Consider the following 17,251-nt stretch of genomic DNA (forward strand, 5'->3'; position numbering starts at 1 on the left):
GCTACAGCCGTTTGAAGGCAGCAAAGTTGATTTTAAGAAAAATAGAGTTAAAGTTTTCTGAAGATTCCAAAGCAAAATCACCAAGCAACGTTGCGTATTTTCCTCCAATTCTTTTCTTAATAATAATTACTATATTATTAATCACAATATAGCAATTTTTTTAATTTTTATCTTTGTTATTAAAAAAATAAGAACAAAGATAAACAATAGTTTAATCAAGAGCAGCAAGTGATTCCGTTTTTTTTTTTCATTTAATGTTTGATTAACATTGAGACAGATTTATATAGACCTTGCACATTCCGACTCATTTTGCCAGCACGGGTCACATATAATTTTACAACTAAAACCACCTAATTCCACTTGCATGCTCTCAGAGGAGTAAGATAAGAACTAAGCAGGCTAAGATCCAGACAGTAGGAATTACCTTGAGTTTAGGCAAACGTTTAATGGTCTTCAAGGGCCTCAGGACTCGAAGGACCCTTAGGGACTTGATAGTGTTGATGTCCTTGCCTTTAGTTCCTCTGTAAGGAAAAAGCAATGACTTAGAGACATTTCGAACACGCCTGCGATCACACATTTTAACAGACACTTGACGTTTTGATGTCATCTGCCAGCACATGCACAAAGCCTGAATTCAATTCAATTACATTATAACGAGCTAATCACTTCCTCCAGCCCATCATGTAATTCAGAATTACATTAGCTAGAGGTTATTTGGTTAGTAGAAAGCATGCCTTCGAGGGGAGGTTATTCTACAGAAACTAACCTACCTCTGATGATAAATTTCATTTAAAATGTAATATTTCTGTAAACTAACAATCATTCACCAGAAAAAGATACAAAGAAACAATCCATTCAGCAGGGATGGTCTCTTTGTAAAAACCACAGTTGGCCAAGTAATACTCTGATGCTGGGAAGCTAAAAAAGGCAATTTTTACAACTATTGCTCTTGGAAAACTTGTCACCATGTTGCTAGGGTGTTGGTGGTGGTTGCCAGGGTGTTACGATCTGGTTTACTGCCAGTTTAAGACATTTTTCACTTGTTTTATAATCCATCAGGCAAGACCAATAATCGTAAACCAACAATGAAGTTTAATACTTTTTTGTAGTTGAAATCCCTAACCTTGTGTATAAACTAATAAGTATAAATTCATAACAGTGATGCCTGCCTTAGAAGGAAACACTAATAAAGTGAACTGAAAATAAAATAAATCCTATTAAAGTTTGAATAATCAATGTCGCTTTGTTGTTCGAGTTCCATACAGTTTAACTTTTTCAGGATTGACTTGAAGTTAAATGAAGTCACTGAAGACAGGTAACATCAATGACACACTGAATGATTAGTTTTCTGAATGTTACAGCTGCTGTAAGGCAGGTTCACAATGAATGGCATTTGAAATTACATAGCTCAACAGAATGGAAATCATCTGAAAAGATAAGAAAAGGCTGTTTTAAAACTCTTTTACTCTAAACTTTAGCAGGCATGTCGATGAACAAGAACGACCTCCATTTCAACCTTGTTTAATCCAAAAAAGTGGTCCTTTCTGACCGGTGAGATATTTCCTTGACAGTTGAAATTGGCTGTCATAGATGATCTATCAAGATAAGCTTTTTCTGTGTCTGTGTGTCTTAAAAACATTCATTATTTAAAATACAAAACTTCAAATGCTTGCCATGGCAAATAAGCATACTGAGTGAGTACACGTCCTGATACTAAAGAAAATGCCAGGTTTAGGGAGTCATAGCTTAGCTCTGTGATTTGTCTGCTTACTTTTTCTATCCCATGAGGAGTTGAGATTCTAGCACACTGGCATGCAATGACCATGCAATGTCTGTCAGTCTCACAGCACACCCCAGGGGTGCATGTGGATCTCTGCCCAATGAGACAGTCAACTATACTCCCATAGATTTCAGAGGACCATCTGTCTCCAGGCACCCATCACACAGGTCCAGTGCTTAAGTGGTTCTGCCTAATGTTTGTGACAGGATAAAGCCACCTGATGCACCCTGATACAAGGGTCAAGCACATATCCGGGTCAAATTTAAGCCCAAAGAAAACACAAGATTCATAATATAACTTTTATGTTCTGTGAAGCTGCTTTGCAACAATGTACATTGTGAAAAGCATTATTCAAATAAACATGAATTGAATTTAAAAAATAAATTATACAAAAATCTATCTATCTATCTATCTATCTATCTATCACAACAAGCAGTTTACTTATGCAGAACTTCTGATATCCGATATGCAGATGTTTTTTTTTTATCAATGACTATAATTTAATAGCAATTATCAGTAGTAATTCAGCTTTTGTTTGACTGTTAGCATAAAGGGTGGCTGTCCTCTGGAAACAGTAGGAGTAGTAGTTTCTATAAGCCCTTGCAAAGGTCAATGGTCAAGTCATTGGGTAAAAGTAGGTCCATCCTCTTCTACAAAGGCTGAATGAGCAGAAGAGTTGAAGGGTTGTGAGTTTGGAGTGGTCCGTGGGAGGTTGGGGGGGTAAAGTGTATGTATTTATAGATATATAGACTGTCCCCACCTGGTCAAGCTTTGCTGCGATCTGACGAGGGAAACCGATGAAAAACCATGCACATGTACACAAACAGAAACACACACATAATAAGCCGCGTCACAGACATAGAATAAGCAGTAAATGCAGATTAAATGAGATCAGAACGGAAGAGAGCGGTCACTGAGTGGAAACACTGTGGAAGGACGAACAGCAAAGAAAGATTAAAAAGCATCAAAGCAACTCCAGCGCACAATAAAACATTACAATAATCAAAAACATGATGCAGTGAGGGATTATTAGTTACTGTTTGTTTGTAACATCTCTGCAAGATAAATCACTTTGAGCAGTAAATATAGAGACGTCGCAACATGGAACTGTGATAAAAATAACAAAAGTGAAAAGGTTACAGACTGGCAAATGTCACACACAAACACACACACACACTAAAAGAAAGTACATGCATGAAGGTTCATGCAAGTCCTGGTGATAGATGCTGATTGTGTACAGCAAGTAAAATAGATTTAATTCTTACAAAGGTAAAAATAAAAGGTGTATAAAGCCCCGTTCACACTGCCAGCGACACACAGCGACAAAGCGACATGCTCCCATTCATTTTCAATGGAGAGCTGGCAACTTCCGGCGACACGAGCGACAGTGACCGTTGGCGACAGAATGTGGGCGTGTCAAGCGATGCGAGTCAAGCGACAAAAGTTAAGAATTGTTTAACTTTATGCAAATGAACAGCGAATTTCGCGAGCGACAACCAATAGGAGTGAAGAATCTGTCAGTGGCGCTCACACGACACCGTCTCGAGTGCAGGGAAGACAGGACAGATTTCCTGAGAGATTTCACTGTTTTATATGATTTTACTGTAACCACATGCATGGATATAAAAAAACATGATGCGTAGAAAAGAAACTGTTGGCTGTTTAAGTGAGTTTGATGCATACATTGATGGTTCGAGCTGTTATTTATATGATGCAGTGAGCAGTTTAGCGCCGGTTAATGATTTAATGCACGGGCACTGCTGTAGTTTATATAACAACACTCTCCAACAGCAGAATGGTACTTTTATTTCTTTTAAGTCTAATTCCTAGTCATAATAGAATGATATCTTAGTTTTACCGGCAATATACAGTTTGTGATTGCATTTTATATGTCCAGATATGTCCAGACGTGCAGTCTACCAATAACATTAGAGCGACAGCAGTAGGAACGCCCACAAGTGTCTTCACAGCACAGAGTCTAGCGACATACAGCGAAAAAGTCGCTGGCAGTGTGAACGGGGCTTAAGTCATAACTATCTTTTCCTTAGTAGACAGCTGGTATGCATTTTATCTTATAGCAGTGAGTGTCATTCTGTCTTTCTTACAATTACATTTAAAATATGCATTACATTGGGCTTCCTTATGAATACAGATTAAATAATGAACAATTGGCAAGTAGTTTATTTACTTGCTGAAGTGTATTAAGTTTCATGCCCAATTCATGCCCAATCGTGGTCTGCAGTAGTGCAGTTTCACAAATCTTGTGAATGTGTTGCACTGGTCTAGCGATTCCTTATCCACACAAACACACACTCATACTCAGGCAGATACACAGGAAGCAGGTAATAACAAATGCGTACCCCATGAAGCTCCTGAAAGCAACGCAAGCGAGAGGGAAGGACAGGGCAGATAAAGAAAGTGAGAGAGAGAGAGAGAGAGAGCGAGAGAGAGAGAGAGAGAGAGAGACAGAGAAAGAAAAGAAAGACAGATGGAGAAAGAAAAAACTAAATGAGAAATATTAAAAGCCCACAGGCCACAAGCTTGCTATCAACCACTGAAGAACAGCACAGGAGAGAGAAGATACAGCACAGTTAAAGAGAGACAAACACAAGTGAATCAGAAAGAGCAGAACACAGTATGAGATACATTTATAATCAATATTACACACTGCATATATAAAATTGAAACAAAGAGTCAACAGTGTCCGTAGCTGAACAAATGCCTAGATATGCTGTAGTGCCACCGTCAGAAGCACAGGTGCCAACCGGAGCTGATGGACAATTTCTGTGCTACTGAATAATACAGCTGCAAACTCGCACAAGAACGGCTGGTCTCAAAAGCCGAGCAGTTTTCTATCACCTCTTTTTCAGCTATTTTAAAGCACCCCAGAGTCCTTCAGTCAACTGTAGAGGTGGAGAGAGACAGCTGAGCATCTGCACATGACGACTAAGAGGATTCAGCCACACTCAAACTAGACTTTGCATTTATTAGACAAATCACACACGCGCTGTCAAACCGAGCGTATGCATTTATGTTTGCCTTGCAGAGGAAATTGTATCCACCGGGCTTTATAAAATACATTACTGTTGTGGGTGGTTGCAAGGGCATTGCTATGAAGGAATTTACTTTTTGGCTCAAGCACCCAAGACTCTAAAATATTCTGGTCTCTCGATATGGCTCAGGTTCCTACTTTAAAGGAACAGTTCACCCAAAAATGAAACTTTGCTGAAAATTTACTCACACTCAGACCATCCAACATGTAGAGTTTGTTTCTTCATCAGATCAGATTTGGGTAAATCACTTGTTCACCAATGGATCCTCTGCGGTAAATGGGTGCAGTCAGAATGAAAGTCCAAACAGCTGATAAAAAAATCACAATAATTTGGCTTCTGGCCAAACTACCAGTCCATAATCCATAATAATGCTTCCTTCAGTGAAAAGTTATATCCCCTGTTGTCCTTTCACATCAAAAGCCATGTTTATATTTGTTTTGAACTGTTGTAAACATTTGTAAACAGTGCTTAGTCTGTGCATATTTCTCTCCTGATTCAGACAAAATGACTTTTTCCATTGGAGAATGCAATATTATGGACAGATGACTAGAATTATAGCTGGAAACAATGGTTTCAAGTTAAATGTGTCTTGATGGATTTATTTTTCACTTCATGTGGCATTAACTGATGTCATGTGGATTACTTGTGGATTACTGTGATGTTTTTTATCAGCTGTTTGGACTCTCATTCTGATGGCACCCATTCACTGCAGAGGACCACTGGTGAGCAAGTGAAGTAATGTTCAATTTCTCCAAATCTAAATCTTGAGGGTGAGTAAAGTTTCAGCAAATTTTCATTTTTAAATGAAAAAATGCTTTAATGTGAGTCTATTTTATATATATATGTGAGTGGATTTTATTGTTGTTTTATCACCCATCAGTTGAAAATCATGAATTAATTCAACTAGAAGAGTAACAGAACATTTAGAAAATCATTACTAATTATCATGGGGTGGATCAGGAACAATAAGAGTTAAAAGCAAACTGCTGGGAAATGTGCCTTCTCTGCAACTGTCTGGCTCAGCTCCTGTGGGAAATACTAAACCCGAATCATTAGCACAGGTGTGCACGCTATACACAATCCTATTATGAGCTTAAAAAAACAGATGCCCGTTAAACCGTTCCGTTCCGAAGACCAAACTACACACAGATGCCACACTTCCCCTCATCATAGAGCTCCATCTCAGATACTAAACAGCAAACAGTCACATCCTGTTTCCGTCATTTACGACTGAATGCTCTCTTGCTGGATTTGAACTGACAGTCTGCTCTTCTGACCGCTCTGTCTGCTCCACTCTGACAGAATAACAAAAAAAGTCACTCACGAGCAGGCGAAGGCCACCAGAGCACCGGTGACTACGATGAAGTCCAGTATGTTCCACGGGTCCCTGAAGTAAGACCCAGGATGCAACAGTAGCCCGAGATCGATCATCTAGATTGGAGATGAAAAAAGTGGTAAACAAACATGTATTAATTCTATTGAGCAAGGATGCATTAAACTGATCAAAAGTAACATTCATGATGTTACAAAATGTTATATTTCAAAATATGATGTTCTTTTGAACTTTCTAATCAATAAAGAATCCTGGAAAATGAGTATCAGTATTAACAAAAACATTAAGCAGCACAATGTTTTCAAGTTCAAGTTTAAGTTCAGGTTTTTAAATTTAATAAACTGATTGAAAATTAAAATCCAAATGATTTAATATTGCACAGTTCTAAAAATAGATGAAAGGTGATTTTATTTACCTTTATAACCATCTCAAACGTGAACACACCAGTGAAGACGTAATCTAGGTATTTCAGCACCTGAGCCAACCACAAAAAATAAGCAGTTATTTTTTTGGTATTTCTGCAGTCCCACAGACTGTCTGAGCAAATGAAAGTGGATGATGCCATAAATAATATAAAAATCTCAGCATAAACCATAGTATTTGGCCCCACTGCAGCTATGATTCAGCGAGTAATTCAATAATCTCCAAAACAGAACAGACATGATGTACATTGTAAATAGATGTTAGATAGAAATAGATGTTTCAAATAAATACTCAAGTTTTTTTTTCTCCCTTTCATTCCTCCCACATGAGCAGCTGGGAAATATTGGGTGTAAGCAGCGATTCATTGGACAAGCCGATCAGGCGCAGTGAATCAATTGGAAGGAAAAGACAGTGGACTATGGGATTCTTGCAGACATGTTTACACGTAATTCTCTGTAATTCAGAGAGCAAGGTTTAATAAGCTACGCTTATGGGCTAATGCGGTGGCACTGGGCACTTAACGGGCTCACGGGCTGTCCCGAAATAAAAAATATGGTGCAAAAGCCAGTCAGTGTGGCTAGTGACAACCCTCAGCGTGACAGTTCAGACAAGGGCTGCCATACTGCCCTACAGGACTGTTCTTGAGTTATGTAAACACCACTGATGTCATAACCCCAGCTTACAGTGAAAGACAGTGACAACGAGATCAGTGTTTGCGGGATTTTATAGATAACATTAAATAAATTGACTTAATTAAATTTATTTATTTTTTTTTTACAAAAATTGTATAACTTACATAAAAATATTATATACAAAAAATATATATTGGCTTTTTCAGATTTGGAAATTTTTCAAAATTTTCCAGGTAGGTCTGTGTGTCTTACATCATTGCGCGGGGCATTGGCCTGCACAGGGTCTTCAGCAGCGAGGGCGATGCTGCTCATGGTGATGACTGTGAGGATACACATCTCAAAATACCGTAGGTTCACCACATAATGACACAGCCGTCTCACTCTATGGAGACAACATGAAGAAACAACACTTAATTCACAATATTTAGCATGTACTGTACATTACAACTTCAAAAAATTCAAAAATTCAATTTAAAGCAAGTAATTTATGTGATACATATTTAAAATCTCTTCTCAAGAGTTTTCTGTAACATAATAATTGGGGTTTAACTCACGGGTTAGTTGGACCGAATTCACCACATAATGACACAGCCGTCTCACTCTATGGAGACAACATGAAGAAACAACACTTAATTCACAATATTTAGCATGTACTGTACATTACAACTAAACGAAAATTCAATTTAAAGCAAGTAATTTATGTGATACATATTTAAAATCTCTTCTCAAGAGTTTTCTGTAACATAATAATTGGGGTTTAACTCACGGGTTAGTTGGACCGAACACAAACATGGAGCTGTATGGCAGAATGTGTTTGGGCGCATTCTGATTTAGCTCATCAAGATCCTTCTTTTCCTCGTTCAGCAGTAGACTGTCACCATCAATGTTGTTCACTGTCAAACAGATGATCATTAGAGCAAAGATGAGGAGAGAATGTCACAAATGTCAAATAAACATTCAATTCTGCCTTTGTTTAAGCGGTGCTGATTATGTAGTTAGTAGATAATACTTATTTTTATTAGGGTTGCATGGAACACTTTTACGGTATGTTTACATCCACTGGTGACAGCTTGGACATACAAAAAATGTATATGTTCAAAATACACTATATATGATTCATTCATTTAAAAAATCACTAGGCGAATTATTCAATTGATTTGTTATTTTTGGCACAATGTGCTCATATTATTCAAGCAGGAGATTAAAGAATACTTACTGGGAATGACTGTAGTCTCTCCTGGTGGGGCAGTTATGGTAACAGGGATGTTGACTCCAGTTGGGCCCACTCTGGTGCTGTTTTTTAGATTATCTTTGTCTTCTGGCTTCTCTTCAGTTGGAGACTGGAGAGGGCTGGTGGCTAGGCTGTCTGTTCCTGTTGGTCTGCCCCTGTAATATAAAAAACCTATTAATCTGAACGAAAAAATATATATACAACATACATACACAATATATCTCAAAGTGCTGTCTAATGCTTTTTGAAGTACATACAGATCAAAGTAACAATGAAATTGTAGGAAAAAACGTCATGTCTGATCATGCACTCAACATCAGTCTATTCTGGATGTACGTGGCTTCAAAATGTCTCACATAAAATTATGAATGACAGTGCATTATAAAACAAAACATCAAAGTAATGTCACTTATATTAACACATTAAAAGATGTCTGAAAGATTCTAAATTCTAAAGCAATAGACATGCTATTTAAAATGAAGAAAAAATGTATTTGGACACTTTGTGGTTATCAAACATTAGTGGAACATATTCAGAGCTCATGTGACAAACTATACTGTTGGTTACTCTGTTACAGCTGTGTGAACTTGAGGAGATCTGACTTCATAAATGCACTAAAAATCATCTTGGAACAAGCTGTTTAAAAGACATGCAAAAAATTTCATAATTGTGAAGTTTTGAGAAAAGCTCTCAAATTATTTGTTTGCAGCTGCCACTTGGTTTAATATTTTGTTATCTAAATGCAATTTTTAAGCATGGATTAAATGGATAGTCCAAAAAAAAAAAATTTCATTATTTATTCACTTTGTTCTGTGAAACATATTTCAAAGAATGTTGGAAACCAAACAATTTTAGTTCCCAATGACTTCTATTAAACAGTATGGACAAAAAATAGGAACTGAACGTATTTGGTTACCAGCATTCTTCAAAATATCTTTGTGTTTTGCACAAGAAAAAAATGCATACAGGTTTTAAATGACATCGGGGTGAGTAAATGATGCCAGAATTTGTATTTTTGGGTGGACTATCCCTTTATGTGTCCAAATAGTATTTGGAGCCACCATGCAGTCTGAGAACGTACCCGTGTTTTCCACCGTTCTCCCTGCATTCTTCTCCATCCAGTGTGGACTGGGCTTTAACACGTGGCCGGTGTCTTCTCCTCTCTCCATTCTCTCCTTCGCCCTCTCTGTGACCTCGTATCCTACCCTCGCCTCTGCCTCCATTACCGATCGTGCCGTTGCCATTCCCGTTGACCTCTCTGGATCGGCGAGAATGGTGGTGTCTGTGCTCTCTCTCCTCCATCCCTATGACCTCCTCAGGAGAACCAGCCATGTGGTGGTTAGTGTGTCCTCCATCCTGATTGCTGCTGTGCTCCAGGCCGCCCTGGTGCTCTCTGTTTCGGCTGTGGTGTCTATGGTGCCTCCCCTCTCCTGCATCTCCGTTCTCTCCTCGACATCGATGGTGCTTCCTTGGGTGGCCGGAGGACGGCTGACAGTCTGGAGTGTCTCCATCTCTGTCAGTCCTAGAATTGTCCACAGTATCGTCTCGGTGCTCCACTACCAGCGGCCGATCGTGGTGGGCCTTCATGTCGGGCCGCAGATGGAGCGCCGAAGACATGCGCAGACGCTCTTCGGGCTCTAGTTCGTTGTAAAGGGCCTCGCTGCTGTTGCGCAGGTTGTGTCTGCGCAGCTGGTTGGTGCGCTGCTCCCATATGGACATTTTCTGCAGTGACCTCTGCTGCTCTTTACTGAAGGACGGAAGAACATTCACCTGAATTACACACATCAATATGCATTTACTCCGATAACACCCACATCCATGAGCCCACCACTGCTGACCACTCAAAATCCCAATGAACATGGTTAAAGGGATAGTACACCCAAAGAAATGAAAATTCTGTCATGATTTACTCTCCTCATGTCGTTCCAAACCTGACTGACTTTCTTTTTTCTGAAGAATTTTGATAACCAGACAAATTCCTCAAAATAATACTTCCCATTGACATCCACTCTATTTTTTGTCTTTACAATGGAAGGCAAGAGCAACTGAAACTGTTTGGTGACCAACGTTCTTTAAAGGGGTCATATGATGCGATTTCAAGTTTTCCTTTCTCTTTGGAGTGTTACAAGCTCTTGGTGCATAAAGAAGATCTGTAAAGTTGCAAAGACTAAAGTCTCAAAATGTCTTTTGTGTGTGTGTGTGTGTGTGTTTCACAGATAAAAGAAAGTCACAGGTTTGGAATGAATAAATAACAGAATTTTCATTTTGGGGTGGATTATCCCTTTAATCTTCATGATATCATTAGAGTTTGACATTAGATGAGAAGATTATTAGAAGTAAAAGAGTAAATATAAGAAAATAATTACTAGTTTTACATGTAAAGAGGCCAGCCAATCAAAACAAAGGTAATTTAAAGGTCTTAAATTGAACTAATACTTGCTGCCTTGGCAGTTTTAAAAATTATAGAAATATTAAAATAAAAAACAATATAAATGACAAAAGCACAAAATAAAATTACTAAAACTTAAATATAAAAATGTAAAAAAAAAAATTTTTTAAATGAAAAATATAAAAATTACTTCAAAGTTTTAAATACATACTATTATAGTAATAGTAAATTATTAAAACAGTATACAGAAAAAAATGTAAATCAAAGTATAGTTTTTTTTTACATCTTAAAGGTACAGTAGACCAACAATTAGCTACTCTGGTCTTCAAAGGGACAAAACAATAAACAAAAATATTGTTAAACTAAATTTTGTGAGTTAGCCTACTTTAAAAGGAAAGTTCACCCAAAATGAAAGTGCTGTCACATATTTATTCACCTTTGTGTTGCTCTAAACCCATATGACTTTATTTATTCTGTGGAATACATAAGGAGAAATTCTTACTGGTCATTCTTTTCTGTGCTATTATAATAAGTGAGGACTGAAGTTTAATTCGATGCAAAAACATCATAAAAGCTATCCATATGACTAATGTACTATATTTTAAGCATTCAAAAAGGTTTGAAACACTGTGAGAGTGAGTAAATGACAGAATTACTTTTGGGTGAGCTACACTCTTAACAACATCGGGCTCTCAAGCATTCGAGTGGAACAGTGGTTGGCACAGATGTTTTTCTATATGCAGTTTCAGTATAATCTCATGCATTTCACTTATGTCTAACAGCAAATGCTGTTCCATTGTTAAGAGGGGACAGACAGCATCATGGGACTACAGGGACTTAGAAGCCCTAATGATGCACTAATAGCATGAACTAATGATAAAAACCACTAAAATCGAACAAAAATAACAAAAGCATCCTGAGCTGTGTCACTATACCTCACAAAGCGATGACATGGAGTGTAGACATAACTCCTTAGAGACACATTCAGGGACGCACAACACAAAAACGACAAACATGTTAAAGACAAACAAGGATATTATATGAAAAGAGGTCAAGAAAGAAGGCGACATGGAGTGTAGACATAACTCCTTAGAGACACATTCAGGGACGCACAACACAAAAACGACAAAACATGTTAAAGACAAACAAGGATATTATATGAAAAGAGGTCAAGAAAGAAGGAAAGAACAACTTGAGAGAAAGGAAAACGTAACAGAAAAACAACATGAACCTGCAGATTTTAATATACTTTCAATGCCCCAAATGATTATGCTGTTTCTTGATGAAAAAGTGCCATTCTGTCCCTTGCATGCACAAACACACACACACACACACACACACACACAAAGACCAAACCCACACACTACAAAGGCCGTTGATCTAAATAGTCAGTGAAGCTTGCAGACAGCACACCCAGACTGCTCTGTTTAGCTTGGCCTTCATTCATATTGGAAAAGTTATCCGCTATCAAAAGGATAAAATCAAAGTGTCGGAGTGATATAATACATCTATCTAAGGACAAAGGGAGACCACTTAAACGACCTACAAATAATGTAAAATAATTAATCTCGTCTGTGTGTATAGATTAAAATAATTAATCTATCTATCTATCTATCTAATCTAACCCCACCGTCCGTACATCCGTTCATCAATCCATCCATCCATCCATCCATACATATTGTAGCAACAACCTAGCAACCACCCAGAATACCATAGTATTTGTTAAAAACAATCGAGCAACCATCTAGAACATCTAAGCAACTTTCTAGCAACATGCTAGCAAATATGAACTATATACAACTTTATAAACCCTAAATCTAAGTTGCTGTTTTTTTTTTCTAAACAACAGCATTTTAACAGACAACATTCTGTCAAGCCAACATTCAAAGTTTGCCCTGACAAACGTTCCTTTTCCCGTTCTAACTTCAGGAGTTTTGTTGTCTTTTAAGAGCACTAAAAATAAAGAAATCAACCACTAACCATACTAACACCAGCCATGCAGACATGAGAGGGAAAATCAACGAGAGGATTACAGCTTTAAGGAGATTGGAATATGTTTAGATGTAGGAATAGGAATATGAGTTGGAGAGGAGCAGAGGAGAGTAGAGGAGAGGAGTATTGTAAGTGAGAGCAGAACTCACGGTGAGTGAACGCTGCAGACTGAAGACCTGCGAGAGATTGCATCTCGATTTTGCTTTACAAAACTGCATATGCGAAACAAAAACAAAACAAAAGAATGAGACACAAACGCAAATGAAAGAAGTGCCGAGGGAGCAGATGGCAGTCAGACTGAAGTCTGTCCACCTGTCCCTTGTGTGTTTTCAAAGACACAAACATTGGTAACACGTCAGTAAAGGAAACTTTAAACACTGTACAGACTGTGGCCATGGAGAATGTTTGAAGACTTAAACATGAAGAGACATGAAATTATTTTAAAAACAGATCTCTGAAATTTTGGCCCTGCACTTCAGTGTCACCAAAATATAAAGCTAGCAATATGTGTGTTAAAAAAACAAACAATAACTCATAAACAAGCTGCATTACAGAAGTGTACAGAAGTGTTTGCAGTTTTGTAAATAATACTCTGTGATTTGATGTGATACAATGAAATGTGAATTACAATTGGTTTTGTTAAGAAATTCTGAAATGACAATTGTAAAATGCTAACTTCATGTGCTCTGTGAACAGACAAGAAGAAATGGTTACACATATGAAAACAAATAACAAATGTAAAATGAAAGTAGAACAACCAGAAAAAAGACAGTCTGTTGCATTCAAACTGAAGACAGAAGCATTCAGATTGTTGTTTTCTTAAAACCTATTGCACATTACATCATTCAGTGTTTCTTCAAGTAAAGGCACTTTTGTATAGAAGAGGTTTATTTGTGTTGATTTGTAATTTTAAAACAATACTTACAAAATTATATAATAATTGTATGTTTTTAAAACTAGATATTTTTAAAATGATAATCATTTCTTCAATTTCAGACTGACAATATTAGGAAAATATTACTTGTGAATTTATGATACATAACTTTTTCCTAAAAAAAAAAAAAGGTTAAATATAGTTTCCATTAACATCATTTCCTGTATGTATGCATGTATGTAGATTGTTGTATGTGGCTCATAGACATATTACTATAAATAAATGAATGAGAGTGTGAATGGGCCAAAAGTGCAAATACCTGAAAAAACCCTAATTTCACACTATTGTCTTAAGCTATAAAGTATTTTAGGTTTATTTACCTTGCAGAAGCTTACAGGCAAAATTAGCATATGTAAAACACATAATATGATACCATAATAACTATCTCTCCAGATGACATAATTAAACTATAATAACATTGCTTTGATATAACATATCACCCTAAAGCAACACACTCATGAAGAACACACTACACAGAGCAGGTTTAAGGGGAGGCCAGGGTCACACTGACATTGACTGGACAAACAATCAAGCAATCACAAAAAAACTTAACAGAGAAGTAACAAACAACTGCTACAGTACACATCAGAGGAAAAGTTCCATAGCACAAGGCTGGTTAAGAAAACATACAGGAGGAAAAATCAGACACTTACGCTGCTATTGAGATGTTGGCAGCAGACATTGGGCTGACCTCCTTCACCTCCATAGCCTTCTGAAGAGCCATGCTTTTCTTCGCTGCCTCCTCTTGTTCCTCTTCATCCTGAAAGCATGGACATTGCAGAAATGAAAGATCAGGACAAAAGAAACCTACATCCTCAGGGTGTTTTGTGTCAATATAGTGTAATAACAAAAAACAAAGCAAAATTATTATAAATCAGGTGACAGGTAGTGTTATTAAGGTCAGATTACCTTTGTTAGCTCCTGTGCATTGGCAAGGTTATCCACAGCGATGGCCAAGAATACATTGAGAAGTGTGTCTAGTTATTATCAGGTTAGAGAATTGTTCGTATTTCATATTGCATTTCATTCAACATACATTTGATTTGCATTAAAACAGACTACATTTTTACATTTGATCAATAATTCAAAGGAAAGAAATTCAACTGAATTGTTTTATCTACTTTTTTCATTAAAAGGTATGAAACTTTCTTATATTTATTTATTTATAAAGAATATTCACTTTATGATTTTCCATATGTTGAACTTTTTCATGCAGATGTATTACAAATCTTCTTGTCCCTGATGCCCCAAACATTTGAACAGATGCAGGACAGGATACAGTTTCCAAACAGTGTAAGAACAATGAAGTAGACCGAGGAGAACATTCCACCCCGGACACCACCCTGGGACTCTATCCCATGATACATCACTGCATTCCAATCCTCTCCTGTCAAAATCTGCAAGAGGCATAAACAGGTCAAGCACACCAAACAGTCTTACAGTTTAATACATGAAAAAAAAAAACATTAAACATTCATAAGGCCAAATTAAAATAAAGTATACCTGGAAGACTGTCATTATGGCTGCAGGGAAGCTGTCAAAGTTTGTAGTGGGAGTTTCATCTTCAAAATTAAACCTGGTTGGGAAGAGAGAGATCTTCAGCGCACTTGGTGTAAAAAGACTTCAGAGGTACACTGAAGATTTTGATGTCAGTTCTGGTTTGCTTTAATTGCAGGGCTGTCAAAACAAAGATACCGAGTTACTAGGATTAAAATTCTGTTTTATCATGATTTGTACCCCTGAGCACGGCACTTATCATCAGTAATTTGTGTGCTTGAATGTTAAAAACAATCAGAATAGTGTAACATTCATACTCAAATGAGATATGGCTTGTTTTTTTGGTTTATTTCCATTTCTTTCCACCTTTTGGATGAAAACGTGAAACACAGAGACCCTTATCTCTATCTAGGAGGGCTTTGGCACCCCTGTGTTTCATCTCATCCACCTAAAAACACAACTCCACTGAAATCAAATGAAATTTGGCCACACGCCACCATTTCTGATATACTGACACACTTGAACCAGACTCAGATTCATGACCTCTTGCATGTGAGGCAAGAAAATATTTGTCCTTGCCTCAAATGAAATGAACTGGAGGATCGGTTTTCTTCTTTTTTGATCCATCCCTATCATTCTCTTCCTCTTTCAAGCATTTATTTTTTAGATTTCAAAGTTCTCTTTCAGTCCTGCCATCTTTAACTCTCTCCAAATTGCCTTTCAGAGTCTGGCCTTCAAGGGAAACACAAGAACACAACGGTGGTGACTCATCCATTCATAGAGGAGATTCAGAGCATGCTTGCTTTCACAACAGTGAATTATGGTAGAAAGGATGTATCATTCAGTCCTGGCTTGTCGTGGGATTTGTGCATTAGCTTTACATCGTAAACATAAAGAGGTTTCCAACAGAAGTTGCAGTAGATGCACCATTGCACAAAACAAAATGTTGTTCACTCATACAGTATAAGAAGCTTAGAATATGCTTGATTACACAGAACTGTAAATGCAAAAATTGACAAAGAATAAAGGACTGATTTTGTAATTGCTGGGGAAGCATCTAACGGTTGTGTGCAAATGCATTTCATACCTACACATACAAACACTTACTTCAGAGAACAAACCTGAGCAAGCTTGTGTCTCAGGGCCCTTTGGGCCCTCAAAACCAAAGACAAAAACCAGGATATAAACGTTGACAGAGGCTCATTTGATGTTCGGCTGGAGGGAAAGATCTCAAATACTTAATCTCAGTCTGATTTGCATAAGCAACTGAATACTAAAGGAATTTTTCTGCAGCCCACCAAGTCGAAACACAAAAAATAAAACAACCACTTCACTCATTTGCAGGAAACTCAATGAGAAAAAACTAAATTAGAAAGTCTCTTCAAACCACTCGAATGTTTACGCTCATACTCTGCAATCCCCTCCAAAACTCCAGGGCTTTCACCAGTAATCTGCATGACAGCAATTAAAAAAACTCTAGGGGCATTTGACAAGACCTTAAAACACAGTCAACAAACAGCCAGGTGAGTTAATACCATCAGACCCTGCAGGCTTTAAACCCTGATTACATCACATTCAATGAGAGATGTGCATGTACACTGACGTCACAACATGCACAAGACGACCACCTATCAGAACACATCAACACGAATGAAGATCATAAATGCTGTATGTGTCAAATTAAAAATAGTTCTACTAGTGCATGTGAGCTTTATTTGGAAGGGCAGAATGACTCAGGGGTACAATTTCCCATCTGACTCTTGAATATGCATTTCATCCTTTAGAAACACAGCCTGGCTGTGATGACTAATGGCGCTTTTCCACTGCATGGTACGGCACGGTACGGCTCGGCAGAATGACCCAGGGGTACGATTTCCCATCTGACTCTTGAATATGCATTTCATCCTTTAGAAACACAGCCTGGCTGTGATGGCTGTGATGACTAATGGCGCTTTTCCACTGCATGGTACGGCACGGTACGGCTCGG

At 37.6% G+C, this 17,251-nt stretch overlaps 1 protein-coding gene across 1 annotated transcript in view; it reads right to left on the bottom strand.

Moving 5' to 3' along the window:
- Positions 1 to 17,251, bottom strand: part of cacna1bb (calcium channel, voltage-dependent, N type, alpha 1B subunit, b) — a 124,391-nt gene that overhangs the window by 27,255 nt on the left and 79,885 nt on the right. The window contains exons 15-28 of the mRNA XM_016551903.1: positions 15,271 to 15,343; positions 15,047 to 15,164; positions 14,677 to 14,744; positions 14,421 to 14,527; positions 12,983 to 13,045; positions 9,534 to 10,199; positions 8,438 to 8,607; positions 7,988 to 8,114; positions 7,474 to 7,603; positions 6,582 to 6,641; positions 6,158 to 6,264; positions 4,141 to 4,152; positions 2,541 to 2,561; positions 425 to 521 (exon numbers count right to left, since the gene is read on the bottom strand). Coding sequence (XP_016407389.1) covers positions 425 to 521; positions 2,541 to 2,561; positions 4,141 to 4,152; positions 6,158 to 6,264; positions 6,582 to 6,641; positions 7,474 to 7,603; positions 7,988 to 8,114; positions 8,438 to 8,607; positions 9,534 to 10,199; positions 12,983 to 13,045; positions 14,421 to 14,527; positions 14,677 to 14,744; positions 15,047 to 15,164; positions 15,271 to 15,343 — 1,819 coding nt within the window. The remainder of the gene's footprint in view (positions 1 to 424; positions 522 to 2,540; positions 2,562 to 4,140; positions 4,153 to 6,157; positions 6,265 to 6,581; positions 6,642 to 7,473; positions 7,604 to 7,987; positions 8,115 to 8,437; positions 8,608 to 9,533; positions 10,200 to 12,982; positions 13,046 to 14,420; positions 14,528 to 14,676; positions 14,745 to 15,046; positions 15,165 to 15,270; positions 15,344 to 17,251) is intronic.

Source organism: Sinocyclocheilus rhinocerous, unplaced genomic scaffold, assembly GCF_001515625.1.
Source record: "Sinocyclocheilus rhinocerous isolate Xijiao unplaced genomic scaffold, SAMN03320098_v1.1 scaffold585, whole genome shotgun sequence".
NCBI classification, from domain to species: Eukaryota; Metazoa; Chordata; class Actinopteri; order Cypriniformes; family Cyprinidae; genus Sinocyclocheilus; species Sinocyclocheilus rhinocerous.